Source organism: Myxine glutinosa, chromosome 10, assembly GCF_964187855.1.
Source record: "Myxine glutinosa chromosome 10, kmMyxGlut1.1, whole genome shotgun sequence".
NCBI classification, from domain to species: domain Eukaryota; kingdom Metazoa; phylum Chordata; class Myxini; order Myxiniformes; family Myxinidae; genus Myxine; species Myxine glutinosa.
In genome coordinates this window covers 34,313,014-34,332,384 of record NC_136270.1, presented here as the reverse complement: position 1 = coordinate 34,332,384, position 19,371 = coordinate 34,313,014, and the positions used below count along the sequence as shown (strand labels likewise).

At 46.7% G+C, this 19,371-nt stretch overlaps 1 protein-coding gene across 1 annotated transcript in view; it reads left to right on the top strand.

Annotated features, from left to right (window-relative positions):
- LOC137434451 (mitogen-activated protein kinase kinase kinase 2) overlaps positions 1 to 19,371 on the top strand; it is a 151,720-nt gene that overhangs the window by 87,172 nt on the left and 45,177 nt on the right. Inside the window, exons 8-10 of the mRNA XM_068127456.2 lie at positions 9,145 to 9,221; positions 17,454 to 17,518; positions 18,912 to 19,007. Coding sequence (XP_067983557.1) covers positions 9,145 to 9,221; positions 17,454 to 17,518; positions 18,912 to 19,007 — 238 coding nt within the window. The remainder of the gene's footprint in view (positions 1 to 9,144; positions 9,222 to 17,453; positions 17,519 to 18,911; positions 19,008 to 19,371) is intronic.

The following is a 19,371-nucleotide window of genomic DNA, read 5'->3' as shown; positions in this document are numbered from 1 at the left end:
TGCCTTTCCCCATCGCTCATGCTCCATCCACCCCAAGCCTTGCTGTACCATCCCCATGACCTCCTCCTGTTGCAACCACTCCTCCATCTCGTCCACCTCTGCTCTTGCATTCCACTTCCGACTTCCCTTCTTCTCTGGGAGAGCATTCTTTACCGCTGCATCACTTGAATCCCGCAACATCATGAACTCCCACACCCTCACCACCTTATACTCCTCGGTTAATGATGTCAAGGGAAACTGGAGTTTTCCACCCTGACCATAAATGGCAATGTTCGTCAAACAGCGTGGCACTCCCAACCACCTCCTCACAAACCCACTCACCACAACCTCCATCCTCTCTACATGCCCAATCGCAATATCGTACATCATCAATGGCCACAATACTCGTGGCATCAACCCAAACTTCAAACACCATACCTTCAACTTACCTGGCAAACCACATCCATCAATCCTCTTCAAACCTCTCAAAAGCTTGTTTCTGACCTCCTCCACTATTCCCATATCATTCAACTCCACTGTATACCATCTTCCCAAACTCTTCACAGGGGCCTCTACCAATGATGGAACCACCTCCCCTCCCAGCTCAAACCTGTGCATGTTGTCCACCACTCCTCGTCTCACTACCACACTCCTCGACTTTCTTGCTTTAAATCCCATTCTTGCCCACCGCATCAACCTTTCCAGTCGTCCCAGTACCTCTACTGCTGCATCAGCGGACTGTTGGACAACTGTCAGGTCATCCATGAAAGCAAACATTGCTGGCAACCTCTGACCAGGGTCTGATATAATATAATATATATATATATATATATATATATATATATATATATATTGTTGCGAATATGGAATTTGGCCTCCATATCCGCTTGTAAATATTCCCCTATTTCCCCAATATTCCCCAACTATCCCCAATCCCCCATTCCCTAGTCCCATTGTCTGTAAACAACAATCAGTAGAGCCGACCTTCCCCTTTTTCCCCCATTAAATGTCGTGCCCAGGTCCACCGCATCTCACGTAGACAACTTTCGGACATCTTGCTAGTTATTCTTAGTCTATGTCAGTTAAGGACTCCTTTCCATTAATTCTGACTCTTCGTTGCACCAGAATGTGATTATATGGCACCAGTAGTGAGTTTAGGACCTTTCCCATACCTCCTTCCATCTTCTTCCCCAAACAACAACTACAACTACAACTACAACTACAACTACAACTACAACAACAATTACTACAACAACGACGCTGCACCGGGGGAGTGTGCGTCATCACACCGGCTCGGTTAGCCGCCATTGACAATGCGCGCCGGACCATGCGCTCCACGGGGTTACCACGAAGGGGCTGGCTGTCAGCTCCTCGTCAAGGGCGGAGCCGGTAACCCCCCCGCACGCACCCAATGAGAAGCAACGAGCCGATTCCATCTGGGGCGGAGCTAACGAGCCGAGGGCGTGTCACTCCCCGCCGGATCTACGCAGCCACTTGCCGGATGTGAGGTCAGATGCGCCCCCAGCCTGGAGAGAGAAGTTGCCACGTACGAGCGCTGAATACCTCCCCGCATCTCTGGACCGGACCGAGTCGATTCTGACCTTTGAGCCCAGGTGCACCTGGAGCCATCGATCCTGCCTTTCCTAGCCATCAAACCCCGTGTGAGTCAGCCTTTTGTCCCGTTTATCTGTCGTCTGTTGGGAATAATATAAGATTGTGTCTAAGTGCTTGTCTTTCTATGCTGTACCTCTCGTCCTTGTAATCTAACCTTCCGTAACAATATAACCTCCTCCGGAGGTCTTGAGAACTGAACCCTGGGTGTCGTGTCATTTTAATCCCAGCCGGGTGTCCTTTTCCTTTATTGACCTAGCGCAGCGCGATTAGTCAACGTTCGGGTATAATCGGGTAACTTGTGCAGACGTGGTCATACCAAAACCGCTCGGTAAATAACATCTAAGCCACGTCTGTAACAATTGGTGTCGAGGAGTGGAATTCGAACCCGGGACTAAATTTATTAGGCCCAAATTTGTAACAAGTAGAATCGATTCGGAGCGCGTTTCCCGCGCGAAATTATAACGGCCGAAATTTGTTTTGTTGTATAAAAACCCGAATTTTGAAAGTCGCGCTATGGCAGACCAAGACAGCTGGGGTCCGGTAGGGGAGAGTGAGGCAGGGTCGGTCCAGGACCAAATTGAGGGACATGAGGGACAGGAGGAGAGCGAAGCAGCGAGGGTAGCAGACGCACAAAATAGCGTCGTTGTGCCCGACATTGCGGGAGCGCAAAATGGCGCCTCGCTGATCACCGCGCCCGCGACCGTGGCAGCGCCCCCGGTGGATTGGAACTTGTTTTTCATACAAATGAAGGCCCTTATGGCCCAGAATAGCGAGAAATTGAGGGAGGACATGGGGTCCAATAGCGAGAAATTGAGGGAGGACATGGGGTCCAATAGCGAGAAATTGAAAAAGGACATGGGGGCCCAGATCGGAGGGTTAGGGAGTAGAATAGGGGGGTTAGACAACGGGATAAAAGAGGTGAGAAATGGGTTAATGGGTGTAGAAAACAGAATGGCCGCTCAAGAGAATCAGATAGAGGGAGTGAAACATGGGTTAATGGGGGTAGAAAACAGAATGGCCGCTCAAGAGAATCAGATAGAGGGAGTGAAACATGGGTTAATGGGGGTAGAAAACAGAATGGCCGCTCAAGAGAATCAGATAGAGGGAGTGAAACATGGGTTAACGGGGGTAGAAAACAGAATGGCCGCTCAAGAGAATCAAATGGAAGGGATGCAAAAAGGGTTAGAGGGGTTAGAAAACAGTATGGAAGGCAAATTGAGGGACATGAGGGACCAAGCGGAAAGGGAAGTTAACCAAATGGGGCAGCAGATAGAGGGGGTCAGAATGGGGGTAGAAACCAAACTGGATGCTCACAGGGAGGAAATGGAGCAGATGAGGGTGGCATCTGGGCAGGAGATGCAAGTGATGGGGGAGGAGATCAGAAGAGGAGTGAGTGAGGAGGTCGGAGGAGTGCGCGAGGAGGTGAGGCACTGTAAGGAGCACATGGAGAAGGAGGTGAGAAAGGGGACTGTAAAATTGCAAGGGGGCATAGAGGACCTGACGCAGGAGGTGGAGCAGCTGACGGTGGGACAAACGGAGTTAGTGGAGCAGGTTCAAAGGAACACTGCGGTATTAGGAGGTTTAAAAGCGACACAGAAAGAACTAAAAGATGACTTGGTAGCGACGAAGAGGGAATGTCAGATGGTACGTGAGGGACTGACAACGAGGTTGGACGAGGTGATAGAGGTAATGGAGACGAAGGACCGGCAGGTGAGGACGCACATGGAAACGGTCAAGGTAGCCTTGGAGGACGAGCTTGAGGAGACGTACCGGGGAATAAAAGAGGTGAAGCAGAAATTAGAAGAAGTGGAAGAAGGGGTGAGCGAAATTAAGAAGCGACGGAGAGGGGATAAGAAAGAGATAAAAGAATTGGTCCAAAGTCTGTGTTTGGATCGTGATGATGTGCTCATTAACCGGATGAGGGATTCGCAGGTGATGGAGGAGAAGCGAAGAGGAAGAGGACCTGGTGTAAGTGGTGACCAATATGGTCGTGCGTATGATGCGCCAGGGGATTTAAGAAGCTTGGGGGTCGAGATGGACCCGGGTGTTCGTGAGAGGCCACTGGTGAAGTGTGCGACAGGTCTGGTGTGCGAAAAAGGAGGTGTGCGAGGAGGTCCGACTCTGGGGTGTGTGAGGAAAAAGTGCGTGCCAAGGAGTAGTGAGGGTGCTGGCGAGAGTGAGTTGGTCGTAGCGCGTGTGCGAGGGAGCACATGGAAGCGCGGTGTGGTAAGTGTTACAGAGGGTGTGACGGGAGAGTGTGTGCAGGAGTGTGCGCGAGAAAGGTGTGTGACGGACAGGTGCATGAGGAAAGAGTGCGCTGTCAGAAGTAAGGAAGAGTGTCCACCTGTGGTGAGTGTTACAGAGGGTGTAACGAGAGAGTGTGCGCGAGAAAGGTGTGTAACGGACAGGTGCATGAGGAAAGAGTGCGCTGTCAAGAGTAAGGGTGAGTGCGCTGTCAAGAATGGTGGTGAGAGTAGTGAGAGTGACATGGAGCGTGAGTTAGTTGTGACAGGTGAGCGAGGATGTACACCTGGGATGGAAGGATGCACACCTGGGATGGTAGAGCGTGAGTGGGAATGCACGCTGGAGTTGGTGGTGAGGCACATGGTTGGGTGTGCGAATGAGGGCACACCTGTGATTGTCACAGAGGAGGTGACCGAGGAGGGGGCGCGAAGCGGTGTATTGGTGAGGTGTGCGACCAACGAATGTGTGCCAAAGTGTTCGGTGGTCAGGTGTGTGACCAAGGCTGTGAGTGGAATGAGAGTACCGAGGTGTGTAAGGAAAGGTACGAGGAGCATGGAGACGGCTGGATGTGTGAGCAAGGAACGGGCTGCGGGGTGTAAGAATCCAGGTGAAGCATCGACGGTAACCAGGTTAGAGGTTAGGTCGACTTTTAGCCGAAGCGGGCCCTCGGTGCGTGCCGGGCCTCGCTTTGAACGGCCGCGTCCGTGCTCCACGAGGTGGAGCGGGCAGCTGGATAGGAAGGGGCGTCATGGCGACCACGTTTTGTTGAGACGTGCCTGCAGGTCGAGATCGGGACATTGGATGGCTCCACGCCGAGGTGGTGCGTGGGATCTCGGCCCGGGTAAGCCCCCGTCCCTGCCCCGAATGCCGGACGCATCCAGCCGCCGGCACAAAACAACCAGCATCCATTGCTTGGCTTTACGAAGCCGGGCTTTGGACAGGAATTGGCGCACCGAGAGGCATTAGTGAGTAGACTGGGTGATGAGGTTAGTGTTTTGGACCCAAAATTAGAGAAAAGCAAAATTTGATGATTGGCAAAGGATTGGCAGAGTGATGATTGGTAATGGTACAGTGATTGGCAGATGATTGGCAAATTTTTAATTTGTTGAAATTTGATGTGCAAAATTGGTAGTGAGAGACCCCCGATGGGGTGGGATGGCAAATCTGCCACCCTTCCCATGCTGGGGGCAAAGGAGCACTAGATTATGGGGTGTATGGCAGTGAAAACTAGCCCGGGTGGGTTAGGTTATATTGATAGGGCCCTAGAAGATGACAGTAGGTAACGTTAAGTTTAGTTAGTGACTGATACCTGTAGTGGGGACGCAGGTAGATTAGTATGGATGATAATGACGAGGGAGCGCAATAGTTTAAAGGGACGACTGGGAAGCGCAAGTTTCAGAGGGGAGTAGTTAGCTGAGATGATGCCGTGTGGTTGAGAATTGAACAGGTGTGATTGCACAGGTGTGCAACTGGACAGGTGTGTGGAGCAGTGTGTGAGTAGTGAGTGTTGTAGATCAGCGCGAATGCGCTTGGGGAGAGAAGGGTGCAGGTGGCACCAGGTGTGAGAGCACAGGTGTGCAAGTACAGGTGTGTGGAGAGAGTTGGAGTAAGTGGTACGGAGTGGTGTGCATGGTGCGAAGGTGAGGATGGGGAAGAGTGGACCCCTTTCACGAGTACCCGGGGCGGGTAGTGTAAGTGTTAGGTAGAGGGTACAGGTAAATTGTGGTTGGATATTGGCATCTGTGGTGCGGTTGCAGAATGGTGTTGTGAATGGGTGCATTAGTGTTGTGGAAATGGCTGGGCGTGTAGCCTGTTAGTGTGTGTAGTTGGTTGGGCACTCCACCACTGTGAGGATGTCGGCCAGGTGAGGCCGCAGGTGGGCTCTGGGAGCCGGTAGAGTTGTGGATGGGGCCCGAGGATCCGGAGGACGGACCCGGGTAGCCCAGTGCCAGAGAGGGCACCGAGTGGGGAGAGAGCCAGAGGGCCTTCCCCAGGTAGTTAGGTTAGGGTGAGGAGCAGGTAAGCTCGGAGGCAACTGCAGTGGTGGAGGTGTGCAGGTGGGTAGACCCACTGGGAGAGGTACACGCCACAGCCCAGAAATTGTGCGAGGGCACCGGGAGATGAATCGGGGGAGTGAGACCCCAAATTGAAAAGCACCACAGTTTGGCCAATGGGAATTGGTTTTTAGAACCCATAGTGTAAGAGGGCCAATGGTTTGGCCGGAGAAAGACCCCGGGTAGTGTAAAGTTGTTAAAGTCATTTAGGAAATAGTTAGGATTGATGAACCTGTCGCACCATACGCAGCCACTTACCTGTGGTGATGATGATGACTCCACACCTGTGTTTTCTTTGTTCTGTGTGCAGAAATGAGAATTGCTGTGTGGATTGGTGAGACGCATCACGACGTGGATGAGACATTGGGGTGATTCCATCTCTCCCTCCCTAGGAGGGACTGATGATGAATTGGTGATAGCAAATTTTGATGTTGAGTTGAAAATGGCAAATTTTGATGAGAGTTGAAAATGGCAAATTTGATTGGTTAGGAGGGAGAGAAGACGAATTTGGTTTATGGGAGGAACGGGGAAGACAGTAGGGATGTTTGTTGATTTGTAAAGTAGATGTTTATGGGTAGTGTTGTGTTTTGTGGATACAGTAAGGGGTAAGGGAGGGGCCATGTAGGTTACCTGGTGGGGGGGGGGCGTACGATAGGAACGTACCTGTCTCACCTGGTTCCCATGTGCCCCCAGTGTGCATCATCTTACATTGCGTGCACTTTTGCGCCCTTACCACCTTACTCACTTGTCTGCTTCTTTTGTCTCCCACCTCCGAGGATCTGGCTTTGGGGTAGAGAGAGAGGAGAGAGAGGTGCTGGCTACGCAGTTGTGGGCCTGCACTTTCGCTGCTTGCTGCTTGGATCGATACACCATACGGACCGCAATGTTTGTGGCCACCCACAATGGACCGCAGTTCTTTTGCGGCCAAGCACCACCCGTGGAAGGACCTATGGGTCAACGTGGCACCTATGCCAAACAGGTGAACCACTAACAGTTGGCCCCCTGACGGCCACAATATAGAAATGGACGCGGGTGGCGCCTTTCTTTATTTTTGAAAGAATTAAGAAGGCCAAGTGCACCACATGAAGGCAAGACCAGCGGCAGAACATCGGCCGGCTGCGACACCACACCATGATTCATAAACACTTTATTGGTGCACCGGATGGTGCTCACTGTGTGATGGGGTGGTGCTTGATGCTTGGAAGGGGTGCTCTGCACATTATTAAAGGCCGTCGGCCACAGAGCACTCGTGGGTTGGTGTATCGATGCTGGCATGCGTGCTCTCTCTATGCATAACATCTACATGTGTTCCTCCAAAAACAGGTCCTGGATCGTAGTGTAAATATCAGCGTAGTCTTGTAAATAATGCTCCCTACTGGCTGTATGTTTAGTTTGAGAATTCTTTCCGGATTCGGTTATCCTGTGGGTGTGTTTCTGTGAGGAGAAGGGTGCAACGTCGCACGGGGACATATTTACTCATTTGTGAATATCTGTAAAACTGTCGCACTCAGGGTAGAGTTAATAGTAGAGGGAACTACATTGCGTGCCACACTAAAGTAGGTAAAAATTTATCGGGTCGGGATGCCCCGAGGGTAGAGAAGGGTGCAATGTTGCGAATATGGAATTTGGCCTCCATATCCGCTTGTAAATATTCCCCTATTTCCCCAATATTCCCCAACTATCCCCAATCCCCCATTCCCTAGTCCCATTGTCTGTAAACAACAATCAGTAGAGCCGACCTTCCCCTTTTTCCCCCATTAAATGTCGTGCCCAGGTCCACCGCATCTCACGTAGACAACTTTCGGACATCTTGCTAGTTATTCTTAGTCTATGTCAGTTAAGGACTCCTTTCCATTAATTCTGACTCTTCGTTGCACCAGAATGTGATTATATGGCACCAGTAGTGAGTTTAGGACCTTTCCCATACCTCCTTCCATCTTCTTCCCCAAACAACAACTACAACTACAACTACAACTACAACTACAACTACAACAACAATTACAACAACAACGACGCTGCACCGGGGGAGTGTGCGTCATCACACCGGCTCGGTTAGCCGCCATTGACAATGCGCGCCGGACCATGCGCTCCACGGGGTTACCACGAAGGGGCTGGCTGTCAGCTCCTCGTCAAGGGCGGAGCCGGTAACCCCCCCGCACGCACCCAATGAGAAGCAACGAGCCGATTCCATCTGGGGCGGAGCTAACGAGCCGAGGGCGTGTCACTCCCCGCCGGATCTACGCAGCCACTTGCCGGATGTGAGGTCAGATGCGCCCCCAGCCTGGAGAGAGAAGTTGCCACGTACGAGCGCTGAATACCTCCCCGCATCTCTGGACCGGACCGAGTCGATTCTGACCTTTGAGCCCAGGTGCACCTGGAGCCATCGATCCTGCCTTTCCTAGCCATCAAACCCCGTGTGAGTCAGCCTTTTGTCCCGTTTATCTGTCGTCTGTTGGGAATAATATAAGATTGTGTCTAAGTGCTTGTCTTTCTATGCTGTACCTCTCGTCCTTGTAATCTAACCTTCCGTAACAATATAACCTCCTCCGGAGGTCTTGAGAACTGAACCCTGGGTGTCGTGTCATTTTAATCCCAGCCGGGTGTCCTTTTCCTTTATTGACCTAGCGCAGCGCGATTAGTCAACGTTCGGGTATAATCGGGTAACTTGTGCAGACGTGGTCATACCAAAACCGCTCGGTAAATAACATCTAAGCCACGTCTGTAACAATATATATCCATTGGGCTGGCAGGATAGCCTCGAGGTATGCACACTCACCTCTAAGATGTCTAGCCTTGGTTTGAATCCCGACCCTCCTGCAAACTGTCATCCCGGCATTTCACTGGCAGGGTGATTCATCAATGTGTGTGATGTCTCTTAGATGGACTTTAAATGGGCGCGTCCCGTCTGCCAACATTAGTTGGTGTACGTTAAAGATCCCACAGTGTCCTTTGAGAAGAGTAGGCGAGCTATTGCTGGCACCATTAAAAAATTATAGATTATTGCCTTAACTACTGCTGTGAAGGCAATGGCAAACCACCCAGTATAACCCTTGCCAATAAACTGCTTCGGCAGCACCGACACTTAATAAAATGTTTGTTTGGTTATTTCTAAAAAACAAGCACATTAGGGAATAAAATGCGTGAAATATATTTTGTATAAACTTTGTGTAATGGTTGCCATTGAATGCTATATTGTTTGAAACATGTATTAATAAGAGCATAACACAGTGCTGTCTTGTGGATGTTGTTTCAGACCATTGATCCACTGATGGCCAGCAGCCCAGATAAGTCTGCGTCAGGTAGCTGCCACTCCTTGGATAGCCCTCTCGGGTAAGTAGCATGCATTCATGAATGTTGTCTTTGTGTCATCGTTTGCAATGAATCAAGTAGCAGGAATAGAGATACAACTAGAACGGCACTCAGTGGAGAGCGTACCTCCGCCAGGTGAACATTTTACGTTTTGTATCCGAGAGTAGCCCAGAAAATCGCAATACAGAATCACATTTAATCAAAATCATCCGTCCACAACTTTTTGAGATATCCTGCTATGTACCGTTTGTGGCCCAATGGTGAAGAATCAGCTAAAAAAATTCTACTAGCCGGATCCGGATCCGTATCTTCACCAAAATCTAATCGATTCTTCCTTGTTTAATTGAATCGACACACAACCTGTCCACCAAGTTTCATCCAAATCCGTCCATAACTTTTTGATATATCCTGCTATATGTTGGTTTTAGCCCTATCACTCAATGATAAAGTCACATAAAAAATTCTCAGATCCAGATCCGGATTTGGATGTTCACCAAAATTGAAACCATTCTTCCTTGTCACACCCCCAAGCTCTCTACCAAATTTCGTCCGAATCCATCCACAACTTTTTGTGATATCCTGTTTACAAACAGACAAACAAACGGGGGAAAACATAACCTCCATCCCCAGATGGAATTAAAGGAATGTTGCATGAATATCGGAAAGACGAAGGTAATGGCAAGTGGTAAAGCATGTGGTGAGGTGGAAAGAACTGGGAGGTGGCCATGTGCTTTGTGCAGGAAGGGTGTCGGAGTGAACTCCATTCAATGTACAATGTGCGCTGAGTGGGTTCATCAAAAATGTAGTGGTCTGAGAGGGTCATTAACCAGTGTGGCAGCTACATTCAAATGTACAGTGTGCACAGAGGTAGCTGCAGATGGAGGAAATGTTGAGTTGGATCTTGGAGACGGCGTGAAGCTGGAAGGTGTGAAAACATTTTGTTACCTAGGCGACATGGTGAATGGAGAAGGTGGATCAGACTCGGCAACGGTTGCTGGAGTGAGATGTGCATGGAAGAAGTTTCGGGAACTGAGTGGCGTGCTGACGAGGAGGGGAGTGTCGTTGAAGCTGAAGGGAAAGTGTATGCTGCATGTGTGAGAAGTGCTATGTTTTATGGGAGCGAGACATGGGTCATGAATGTAGAGCAGCAACGAAGGCTGGAAAGGGTGGAAATGCCAATGGTTCAGTGGATGTGCGGAGTATCGTTGAGAGAGAGGAAGACAAATGATGAATTGTGAAAGATGAAGGGAATAAAGCCTGTGATTGTTGCTGTGAAGAGAAACAGGTTGAGATGGTTGGGTCATGTGTTGAGGAAGAATTAAAGTGACTGGGTGAGAAGAGTGATGGAAATGAATGTAGAAGGAAGTCTAGGACGGGTAAGAACAAGAAAGACTTGGCTGAAGGTGGTGGAAGAAGAAATGCGGGCAAGGGGGTTAACAAGGAGAGATGTAGAAAATAGGGCAAAATGGAGAAGATTGTCATGGGGCCCGCAAGGCTAACGGCCGCTCTAGCAGGGAAAATGGCCTTAAAATGCCTGTTGTTGTTGTTATTGTTGTTGTTGTTGTTGTGTTTCTTCACCATTGAAACAACAACAGGCATTTTAAGGTGCCCAATAAAAAAGTGTGCCCAATAATTTAAAATTCTCACTTTGTTCTACTGACACCAATAATGGGAATAATACAATATAATGTCGTCAGATTTTGCAAAATGAAGGCTCCACAAACCTATAGATGTGTTTTGAGGTTTTAAAAAAGCATGTGGAGTACAGATTCTTAACCGCCGGTCCGCGGAAGGAAAGCTATCTGTCCGTGGAGTACTGCCAGAAAAAAAGATATATATTTAAAATAAATATATCTTTTTTTAACTGCCACTCACCCACTAGCCACGCCTGATGAATCTATATATAATGGAACAAGTGTATATCCGTATCATCCACTCTCGGGGTGGATCCAGGATTTTTTGAAAGGGGAATTCTACAAATTAAGGTAACGGGGTGCATACTCCAATTGTAAAAGATATTTTATTTGTCTTTTTACTATTCATTTTCAAATTATTGGGATGGAACCTGTTGCTTCGTCAACTTAAAGTGACATCACTTACTCAACAATCCTTTTGTAATTTACTCCGAAACAAAATATGTTTATTTTAGTAATTAAATTGAAGTATATGAATTCGTTTAGAAACTCCGGGGATGGATTTTTCATGACTATTTATGAGTCGTAGAATTTGTGTAGCAATTGGAAATAGTTCCCCTTCATACTGTGTATGTTCGTGAATATGCGGCGAGCAGCTATAGTTACACTTTCCATGTACATATTTTTTTTACACACAAGTGCAGAACCTGCTCCGAGCCTCCGACCAAGCCTAAAGTTTGAGCTGTTCTTAGTTGCTATGACTGCACATCGTGCAAGATTATTTTTTTCTTTTTACCGGCAATAAGTAGGACAATTTTGCAAGTCATTTCATTCGGCACTTAATGTGTAATCGAAGGTGGGTGACATCAGAGGCAGCTAAATTAGGCATTTTTTAAAACAACAAAATATTACTGCAAAAAGTTATTAGAAATATATGACGTGCTGAATTATAGACAGTAAAGACCATAAATTAAGTGGTTCCCTATTGGCGGTCCACAGTCATTTATCGCTGCCCTTTGCCGGTCCCTGTTGAGAAAAAGGTTAAGAACCACTGATTCTGGAAGAATTTTGAGACATTTTTGTTTGTCTGTGAGCAGGATATCTCAAAAAGTTGTGGACTTTTTCGGACGAAACTTGGTGGAAAGGTTGCGTGTGTGACAAGGAAGAATAAGATTTTGGTGAAGATCCAGATCCAATAATTTTTCAAATTAATTCTTCATCATTGAAAGATCGGGCCAAAACGATATACAGCATGGTATCTCAAAAAGTTATGGACAGATTCAGACGAAACTTGGTGGTCAGGTTGGGTGTGTGACAAGGACGAATTGATTCAATTTTGGTTCAGGTCCAGATGCAGATCCGGCCTATCAATGAGATGAATGAATATGAATGAATGATCGTTTTAAGGCCATTTCTCCCCGCTAAAGCGGGGGTTAGCCTTGCGGGTCCCATGACAATCATGGTTCCCTGTTTGAGGCAATGTTTTTATGGCCGGATGCCCTTCCTGACGCCAACCCTTAGTCGCCTCTTACGATGCGCAGGGATACGGTGTACCGATTCTAACCGGTGTACACACCGTGATCATTCATCCCAGCAAGCTGGTACTCAATTTGCCGACCTCGGAAGGATGACAGGCTGAGTCAACCCCCCTGGCGTTAATTTAGCGATCGACCGGGATTCGAACCCAGGATCCTAGGATCCCAAACTGGCACCCTAACCGCTAAGCCAACACCAGGCCTATCAATGAGATAAAAGACATAAACTGTTCAGCCTGGCTGAGGTATGCATTTTACCGAGTGCTGTTCTTATTATAAAGTGCTTGTCTCTACTGAAATTGCAGGTATGGTGCCGAACTCTTTGTTTTTAAGATTGCAATGAAAAAATGGCTGAATTGGGATTTCTATTTATTTATTTATTTATTTATTTTATAAAGCATGTGCAGTATGAAGGGTTTTGATTGAAAATTGTAGAGTTTGTCAAGCTACATGTTGCTGCTATGACACATTCCAAACCCATCTTGCGTGATTGTATGCGAGATCTTTTCAGCAAATATTCTTTCTTTATTTGTAAGTTGTACTTGCGAGGTTTATAATTAGGTACTTGATATACTATACTGTAAGTCTATTTAAATTAAGTGACCAACAAATACTTACGAAATATTCCTATTTTGTGTGCAGTTGTGATTGCTCAACAAGACAATATACTTTTAAAATGTTGTATACTAAAGTTTTGTATCCGCCATAAAAAACATTGCCTCAAAAAGAGAACCATGACAATTACAACTACATATGGGCAGGGTACAGCCCGAAATGGAGATCGGTTTCTGAGGTTTGGGACATGGAATGCAGGGACAATGACAGGGAGATCAGGAGAAGTGGTGGAAGTATTGGTCAGAAGAAGAGTGGACATATGTTGTGTGCAAGAGATGAGATGGAAGGGAAGTGGTGTGAGAATGGTGAAGGGTAGGCAGGGACAGAAATACAAGTTTATGTGGCAAGGGTGCCTGGAGGGTGTGAATGGTGTTGGTGTCCTGTTTTCTGAGGAGTTTGTAGACAGTGTGGTGAGTGTGACAAGAGTGAGTGATAGGTTGATGATGGTGAAAATGATGATTGGAAAGCTCTTGGTGAACATCATCTCGGGATATGCTCCGCAGGTTGGTCGGAGCGATGAAGAGAAGGACAAGTTCTGGTGTGCGATAGAGAAGCTGATGGAAAACGTGAAAGATGAGGAAGTTGTTGTGGTAGGAGGAGACCTAAATGGACATGTGGGAAGGAGTATGGATGGTTTTGACGGAGTTCATGGGGGTTACGGATATGGTGTGAGAAATGGAGAAGGTGAAAGGATTTTGGAGTTTGCTGATGGAGCTGATTTGTTGATTTGTAATACTCAGTTCCAGAAAGAGGATAATAAGCTTGTTACATACACGTCAGGTGGGTCAACGACAACCGTTGACTACCTGATGGTGCGTAGGCGAGATAGGGGGCACCTCCGGGACACAAAGGTGATCCCGGGGGAGGAGGCTGTTTCACAGCACCACTTGGTTGTCTGCGACATAAGGGTGAAAGGTGCGAGGAGAGCTCGGCGGGTGAAGTACCAACCGAGAATGAAGGTGTGGAGGTTGAAAGAGGTGACCGTAAGGGAGGCATTAAAAGAGAGGCTGAGTAGGGTCGAGGATGATGTGGTTGAGATTGAAAGTGGTTGGATGTCAATGAAAGCTAGTCTGTTGGGAGCCGTTGGTGAGGTATGTGGATGGACAAAAGGACCACCGAGGCACTCGGTAACATGGTGGTGGGATGATGAAGTTGGAAAGAGGATTGACGAGAAGAGGAAGAAGTTCAAGGAGTGGCAGAAGGCGAAGGGTACGGGAGCAGAAACAGCAGAGCATGAAAGTTATAAGGCAGCCAGGAAGGCTGCAAAGAAAGAGGTAGCAAAGGCGCAGGAGGCATGTCGGAAAATGTTCGGAGAACGCTTGGATTCGGAAGAGGGTCAGAAAGCAGTATTCAGGATTGCAAAGCAGATAGCGAAAGAGAGGTGTGATGTGATGGGGGTGAGTTGCTTGAAGGATGAAGTGGGACAAATCGTTGTCGACCCAGATGGAATTAAAGGAAGATGGAAAAGATATATGGAAATGCTGTTGAATACAGAGAATGAATGGGATGGCAACATCGAGAGTAACCCAGTTTTAGGACCGGCAGAGAAGGAAGTTGAGGAAGCGATAAAAGCAATGAAGGGTAGAAAAGCGGGAGGGCCGACGGGAGTTGTGGGAGATATGTTGAAGGCAGCAGGAAGTTGGGGTGTGAAGAGAATGACAGAGATCTGTAATCTGGTGGTGAAAGAAAGCCGCATTCCAGTAGATTGGGAACTGAGTACCCTCGTCCCTCTATACAAGGGGAAAGGTGACCCTAGGCTATGAGCCAGACCCCCCAAATTGACCGGTCGGTACCATACAGATGGAGTAAGGCTCATTGTGATTTTTAGCAAGATATATGTCCCTAGATATGAAAAAAAAGTGATAGCAGTGTATAACTCTCGGCCATCTCTGTGTTATCACCCGAAATATTATTATACGCCTGCTTCGCTTCGCCAAAAAATGTGATATTTGCTAAAATTGGAATAAATATGTTTTTAAGGACCACAGAGTGCTGAGATCGAGATCGTATTTGTTCGAGAGATCATGATAAACCTAGAGTGTGGAGCAAGTTTGCATGCATTGTGAAATATAATGTAGCTGATGTTACAAACCTACTTTAGGATACTAGCTAATACCAAAAATTACACTGAGATACCAAAAGTAGTAGACGAATAAACCTAAAATGTTCAAAAGCTATGTTTCGTTCCAAAATATCAAAATTAGGGGGTATGGTTGAACATATTTTGAACTTTGCCAAAATATGTGCCCCAAACAACCACCATATTACAAAGTAATGATATATTCCAATGCAGTGGTTCCTTACGAAGATTTTGAGGGGTCAAATGTTACTCTGGGAGTTTTCATTTTTGAAATATTGACAAAAATGTACAATATGAATTCTGAACTCGAAGCGATTTCGACCACTTTTTCACTAAATTTAACATCTTTTTTGTCATTGTATCAATATTTTGATAAATAACCCCCACAAATGTTCTATATTTCTATTACTATATTAGTTGGCATCCAGTATGCAAATTATTGGCACTCTGTGGTCCTTAAAAACATATTTATTCCAATTTTAGCAAATATCACATTTTTTGGCGAAGCGAAGCGGGCGTATAATAATATTTCGGGTGATAACACAGAGATGGCCGAGAGTTATACACTGCTATCACTTTTTTTTCATATCTAGGGACATATATCTTGCTAAAAATCACAATGAGCCTTACTCCATCTGTATGGTACCGACCAACCCCCTTGGCTCATAGCCTATAATAATATTTCGGGTGATAACACAGAGATGGCGGAGAGTTATACACTGCTATCACTTTTTTTTCATATCTAGGGACATATATCTTGCTAAAAATCACAATGAGCCTTACTCCATCTGTATGGTACCGACCAACCCCCTTGGCTCATAGCCTACCCTCTGGAGTGTGGCTCGTACCGAGCGATAAAGTTATTGGAGCATGGAATGAAGGTATTGGAAAGGGTGTTGGAGAGGAGGATAAGGAAGAAAGTGAAGTTCGACGCAATGCAGTTTGGATTTATGCCAGGAAGAGGAACGACAGACGCACTTTTCATTGTGAGGCAGTTGCAGGAGAAGTACATGGAGAAGAGGAAGAAGTTGTTTCTTGGGTTTGTTGATCTGGAGAAAGCATTCGATCGGGTTCCACGCAAAGTATTGACATGGGCATTGAGGAAGTTAGGAGTGGAGGAATGGTTGATCAGAGTAGTGATGGCAATGTACAAAAGAGCGCGCACAGCTGTAAGGACGAAGGACGGGAACAGTGGTGAGTTTGAGGTGAAGGTGGGAGTGCATCAGGGGTCGGTACTAAGTCCACTACTATTTGTAGCTGTGATGGAGGTGCTGGCTCAGAACGAAAAGGAGGGTTTACCGTGGGAGTTGTTGTATGCAGATGATCTGGTGTTGATTGTGTAAAGTATGGATGGACTGAAGGAAAAGATGAACAAGTGGAAGGAATGTATGGAGACAAAAGGTCTGAAGGTGAATATCGGAAAGATGAAGGTGATGGCAAGTGGTAAAGCATGTGGGGAGGTGGAAAGAACTGGGAAGTGGCCCTGTGCTGTGTGTAGGAAGGGTGTCGGAGTGAACTCCATTCAATGTACAATGTGCGCTGAGTGGGTTCATCAAAAATGTAGTGGTCTGAGAGGGTCATTAACCAGTGTGGCAGCTACATTCAAATGTAAGGTGTGCACAGAGGGAGCTGCAGATGGTGGAAATGTTGAGTTGGATCTTGGAGACGGCATGAAGCTGGAAGGTGTGAAAACATTTTGCTACCTCGGAGACATGCTGAATGGAGAAGGTGGATCAGACTCGGCAACGGTTGCTAGAGTGAGATGTGCATGGAAGAACTTTCGGGAAATGAGTGGTGTGCTGACGAGGAGGGGAGTGTCGTTGAAGCTGAAGGGAAAGGTGTATGCTGCATGTGTGAGAAGTGTTATGATTTATGGGAGCGAGAAATGGGTAATGAACGTAGAGCAGCAACAAAGGTTGGAAAGGCTGGAAATGCGAATGGTTCGACGGATGTGCGGAGTATCGTTGAGAGAGAGGAAGACAAATGATGAATTGCGAAAGATGATGGGAATAGAGCCTGTGATTGATGCTGTGAAGAGGAACAGGTTGAGATGGTTTGTTGAGGATGAAAGTGACTGGTTGAGAAGAGTGATGGAAATGAATGTAGAAGGAAGTAGAGGATGGGGAAGACCGAGAAAGACTTGGCTAAAGATGGTGGAAGAAGAAATGCGGGCAATGGGGTTAACAAGGAGAGATGCAGAAAATAGGGCAAAATGGAGAGGATTGTCATGGGGGCCGCAAGGCTAACCACCGCTCTAGTCGGGAAAATGGCTTTTAAAATGCATGTTGTTGTTGTTGTATACTAAAGTTTTGTGCGGCATTGCAATGTACTGCAGGTGATTATATATTTATCCATCGATTCCTCCGAATGTTTTGCCTTGTATTTTAAGGGAGATTCATCATAAAAGCGGGATTCCTGGAAGCCAAAGCTACCCCTATGATCAGGACATGCAAGGTTTGCTTGTTTTCGGGGGTTTTTTTCACCAGCCTCTGAGGCTTGTGGAATAGCTGCAACACAAATCCCTTATACACATAGACAAATACATGAGACAACACTGTACTTCATTTTAGACAAAAGTGTCTGCTGAGCTTTGGGGAAGTGACATAACTTCCAGGGGAACTCTGGGTACTGGCGATTCCATTTCTTAACATGTTGCTCTACCCATAATGCCATATAGTCTGATTTATCTATGTGCGGTATACAAAAGCCTTAGGTATGTTTCCACACGCATCTACAAAGACACATTATAGAGGCCTGTGTAATAAATGGATTGAACTCGGACACTGTTTTCATACCACGCATCCCTCTCATTCCATCTGATACAAATATGTGTATTTTTATGTCAGTTATTTTATTTAAAACAATAATGCTTCAAAAGAAGACCGTTTCTTATACGTTTGGTCTTTTCCCTGACCATCAACGAGTCACAGTGACAGATTTTTGACAGAATTTGCTTATACCTTCGGAAACCTTTATTCATTCACGGGCGACTGTTTGTAGCTCTCTCAATAGTTTGGTCATTGGACTCATTAAGTGTTGTATGTGAGAAGAACGACATTGTTAATTGTGTTTACAGTGAAATATCTATATAATAATAGCGTAAGGACTCGACTTTGTTATCCCTTTCACGCCGCACCCAGTGACCCGATGCCCACGGCACTAATGGATTTACGATGTACGAACCGCGCTCTTTGTTTATCACGTACAGACATACTCGAAAAATCTGAATTAGCCGACGTTGGGGCCCAAAAGCATCCAATTAACTGCCGATACGACGCCATCTTACGACGCCATCGTATTGGCGTCTGCTGGGCGAAGGCGAAGCAAGCCGTCCGCTGATTGGACAGGCGAAGGCGAAAGCAAGCCGTCCACTGAGTGGACAATCCAGAGCATGCATTTGTGCCGGTGTCGGCGATCGTTGTTCATATACGCACTCTTCATTCTCATCTTTCTTCCTAACTCTTACTCGGACAAGCAAATCCCCTATGCCATCCATAATGGTACACTCTATCCATACACCACATCCTCCCTTCCGTGGATGTTCCACGGGTTTCGGCTAGTATATGAATAAACGTGTTCGAAAACACTAGGCTGCATATGTTACGCGTGGGTATAGCGAGTTTGCTATACAGTATTTGTGCAGAGCCATTGCAAATGCATCATGTTCCTTCGTAAAACGCGAAATTCCATGGTCTGATTCGGTTAGGACAAATTTGTTAAGGTCACATTGCACAGATCGTTTGCAGTTTAGAAAACATAATTGCATGAGATTCAAAAAGGCAGTAAATCCTGTTCATAATTATCACCATTGTGAATGGTGTATCTTTTTGTTTTATTTTTCCTGCAGATTTGGATAATAGTCCGTTCATTGAGCAGGCTGGAAAAGGTGGAACGTACCCACGCCATTTTACTCCTTCATTCCACCAGCACGACTGCAACGAAGGTAGGTTGATTGTCTTGGATGGAGGAAAATACAGTGGCCTACCTATTCTGCCACTGTTAGAAATCTGATGGAGTTTCTCAAAGGTGTATTAATGTTGCATTTGTATGCCTCCCCCAAATAAGTCTGCGGAGGCATTATGTTTTCGGGTTTTTCCATCCAGCTGTCTGTCTGTCGGTCCGTGATAGGTTTTCGTTCCCGCGATAACTTGAGTATGGCTGAAAGGATCTTAGTCAAATTTGGTGCGGATATCTATAATGAGGTAAAGATGAACTGATTAGATTTTGGGGTCATAAGGTCAAAGGCTAAAAGTCAGAGGTCATGTTCGGTACAAATGCTGTTACCGCGATAACTTGTGAACCAGTGA